The sequence below is a fragment of the Chironomus tepperi genome, unplaced genomic scaffold (assembly GCF_022539635.2).
Source record: "Chironomus tepperi strain 1889 unplaced genomic scaffold, CSIRO-AGI_Ctep_v1 contig_91, whole genome shotgun sequence".
Lineage (NCBI taxonomy): Eukaryota > Metazoa > Arthropoda > Insecta > Diptera > Chironomidae > Chironomus > Chironomus tepperi.
In genome coordinates, this window is record NW_027226213.1 from 17,191 (window position 1) to 21,156 (window position 3,966).

The window sequence follows — 3,966 nt, forward strand, 5'->3', positions numbered from 1 at the left end:
GCAGAGTTAAGCTGCAATTTTTATATGATTAATTATTTAAAAGTATTTGTGTATTTTTTATATAAATTCTCAGAGAGTCACTTAATTCGCAGTTGGATGCTGGACATATAGTCACGTCTGAATTTCTGTGGAAAAAGATAATCCAACGACAAAAGTCACAAAAACATTTCTGATAAGAAATTCTCATTAAAATGCTGCATGCGCACATATAATTAAATGATGAAATTAGTCAGCACATACAAGCACAATTGATGCCAAATCTCGGACTAATCAAGTTCAAATGTCAAGCAAACATTCTGTCGTCAATGTTCCACTGACTTGACTCTGGCCTGAGGATATCACAAAAATATATAATAAAAAGACCCAAAATTCAAGAAATAAAAAAAAATGTTTTATTTTTTACTAATTTATCCAAGTTCCATTAATCATTAAGGAGTACAGATACAGGAACATATTCACAGGAGTTGAAAATATCCAAAATATGGACTTTGACCCCCAATACCCATCCCCACTTCTAAACTATCAAAATTTACATAATTGAGCACCAACTTCGTCTTTCCTCAACTTTTACATCCACAACTTCCTCTTTCAGTTCTTCATCATCCATATTCTTCTTAATTTCAATGTCAAACACGACCGGTGGATTATTTGGAAGATAATTGATATCACATGTTGTTGCATTAATAAAAACAGTCCGTCCATCAGCCATAACACCATATGCATCATGTACATGTCCAAATATTGAATATTTTGGCTTTACACGCTTTTGTATTGTCGATAAAAGTTCAGCACATCCAGCATGATCACCTTTAGCTGTTTTATCATTAAATCCAAGTGGCGGTGAATGTGTTATTAAAATGTCAGTGTCTGTTGGAATTAAATTCCATTTATTAAGCAGCTCTTGTCCACGTTTAACACCAAATGCCCATGGACCAAATTCAGGCTGCCATGGTGATCCCCAAAATTTAATTCCATAAAGTTCAACACCACTATCCTCAAGGTATATACAATTTGTTAAATATTCTCTCATTTTTGGTGCTGCTGCTGTACTACTCGCATCACCTGACTGTCCAAGGAATGGAATTTTATTAATTAATCCACTATTGTGCTTCGTACGTCCATTTGTATTTGGTGACATAATTTCTCTAAATGATGGATCAAAATATAGCTCATGATTGCCAGCAATGACAAGTTTATACTTGTGTGGAAGTCGTCCTATCCAATCGTTAAATGCTAAGACTTCGTCGAGTTTACCGCCAGCTAAAAATTGAATTTTAATTGAATTTTTTGGTGGATATGCCGAGCAGCACAATGCAGTTAGAGCAATATGAAGTGACCGTGTTGATGACAAGACTTAATGACGATCTCGTGGCACTCGCGGAATATCCAGTGGCTAATTTCTCCGGTTGAGGTTCGGTATGGTATATAAGAAGTATACCACTGGTACACCCGTACGATATTGGTATGTTGCCTTCATACCTGCACCTGTATAGTACCACCACCGGAGAAATCAGTTCCATTCGGAAGCAAAGAGTCAAGACCTCACCAACTCATCCCCTTGAACGGGTTTGGTTCGGTTGCCCGCTGATCACTTGCCCACTGATTGTTTGCCCACTGACATTTTCCCACTAGTCTTTTTCCCACTGGTACGTTTGCCCACTGGAAGTTTTGCCCACTGCTTCTTGGCCCACTGGTATTTTTTCCCACTGATTATTTTCCCACTAGAATAGAATGAATTGTTGGGTTTGCTAGATAGCAAAGAAGCACTGCGATCATCGATCTGTTGTACTATCCTTTTTTTTTTTTTTTTTTTTAAATAAACTTTTTATTCATTAAATTTTTAACTTAATTATGTACAAAGTTTGGATACATTTTATTTGTATTTAAATTTTTAAGGATTCTGACTTATCGCATTCAATCACTTAGTTTTTGATTTTATTTTGAAATTGTTTTGATTTAATTTATGTTGTGGTTTATTCGGTGTTTCGCGACGCAAGACGAGTGTTGAAATTCGCTTGCAACTTTTCCGACGTAGTCCTCAATAGAGGGTATTTTTGCTTCAGTATGTAGATCTGATATCCTTTCATATCTTGTTTTGTTGAGAACAATTCTCAAGAATTTGTTTTGTAGTACTTGTAGTTTTTGTAGATGTGTTTTTGCCATCCGTTCATATGCTGGACAGCCGTATGTGAAGATGGGTCTCACGGCTAGCTTGTAGATGAGAAGTTTGTTTCGAACGTCGAGATGTGAGTTCCTGCTGATGAGGGGATAAAGTAGTCTTAGTGCAGTGTGAGCTCTGTTGGTCACATATTCTACATGCTGCTTTAATGTCACTCTCTTGTCGATTATCATTCCCAGATATTTAGCTTCGGTTTCCCATTTGATGTTTTCGTTGAGGAATTTGATGTTGTCTCTAGGAAGTTGCCTGGAGTACCTATTTGTGATGAATAAGGCTTGAGTCTTCTGTTTGTTGAGATTTATTTTCCATTTGTTCATGTATTGTTGTACTTTTCTTCCAGTGTGTTGTAGATGTGTTACAATATCGGCTGAGTTTTCTGCAGAATGATACAATGCAGTATCATCTGCGAAGAGTGCGATATTGTTGGTTGTTTCTCTTACAATATCATATGTGTAGATGTTGTAGAGAGTTGGTGAAAGCACTGCTCCTTGTGGTACTCCGAATTTGATTTCATTGGTTTCTGAGAACTGACCTTTAATAAAACTGAGAAAGTTCTTTCACTTAGGAAAGATCTTACAGTTTTTATAAGTGGTAGTGGAAACCCTAATTTGATCATTTTAAACAAGAGTCCGTTATGCCAGACTCTGTCAAATGCTTTCTCCACATCTAGGAAGATCATTCCTGTTGATTTCTTCCTGCTTATGTTTTCCTTTGCTGTTTTGATTACTTTGATGAGTTGGTGAGATGTTGATCGTCCTGTGCGAAATCCACACTGTTGAGTCAGAATGATGTTGTTATCCTCCAGATGCTCGTTTATTCTATTCAGCAATACTCTTTTTCCAATATTTTGCTTAGGGAACTAAGCAAGCTTATTGGCCTATAGCTGCTCACTTCGTTTGCTGGTTTGCTAGGTTTTGGGATCGGATTACTTTAGCTTTTTTCCAAACTTTCGGAAAATAGTTAAGTTTGAGACACGTGTTGATGATGAACTTCAAATATTCGAAGCCTTTTGGTGGAAGATTTTTGAGGAGTATGTTGTTGACATCGTCTAATCCTGGTGCTTTAGGATTTTTCAGATTTCTTACAATGTATGAGATTTCCTCTACATTTGTAAGTTCTGTGCAGTCACTATTTTCTCCTTCCAATGTTTCCTTCACTGCGTTGTCTACTTCCTGGGTATGTACTGGGTTGTTGTCCTCAAGTGGATTTTCGTGAGCTTTACGAAAATAGTCACTGAGAACGCTGGCTTTTTCCTTATTAGTGATGAACGTTCTATCTGCATCAATCAACGGTGGCATCGATTTTGAACCTTTCTTGCAATGCTTTGCAATCCTCCAGACTGTTTGGTTTGATGGTTGGATTTCTGAAAGCCGCTTATTCCAGTTTGTATTTTTGAGTTCCTTAATTTTGTCTTTGATGACTTTCTGTAGAATGTTTAATTCAGTTTTGATTTGATTATCTCTGCTACGTTGCCATCTTCGTCGAAGACTTCTTTTCGTCCTGATTAAGTCTTTGATTTCTGGTGTGAGCTTTGTCGATTCAAAGTTGATCTTTTTCTTCTTCACAGTTTTGTTTCTGGAATCCATGATGAGTTCTGAGAATACTTTGATATGATGTTCTATCTCCTCTACTGTGTTGCATGGGTTTTCCAGGTGCTGTCTTCGATGCGACGAGTTATATACGATTTGAATTTTTTCCAGTTGGCATTTCTATGATCATATCTGTAAACTGTGTTGTAAGGTATATCAACTTTGGATGTGTCACTGATTTAAATACACAGCGCAATG

At 36.9% G+C, this 3,966-nt stretch overlaps 1 protein-coding gene across 1 annotated transcript; it reads right to left on the reverse strand.

The window, feature by feature from the left end:
• Positions 1–369: 369 nt before the first annotated feature.
• LOC139086895 (metallophosphoesterase domain-containing protein 1-like) lies at positions 370–1,895 on the reverse strand. Its single transcript, XM_070635525.1, has one exon. It carries the CDS (start codon positions 1,136–1,138, stop codon positions 530–532), a length of 609 nt encoding a protein of 202 aa, XP_070491626.1. The 5' UTR covers positions 1,139–1,895; the 3' UTR covers positions 370–529.
• Between the last annotated feature and the right edge of the window lie 2,071 nt (positions 1,896–3,966).

Excerpts from the sequence above, each read along its gene's own strand:
- LOC139086895 (XM_070635525.1), bottom strand. The coding sequence starts at position 1,138 with ATGTCACCAAATACAAATGGACGTACGAAGCACAATAGTGGATTAATT.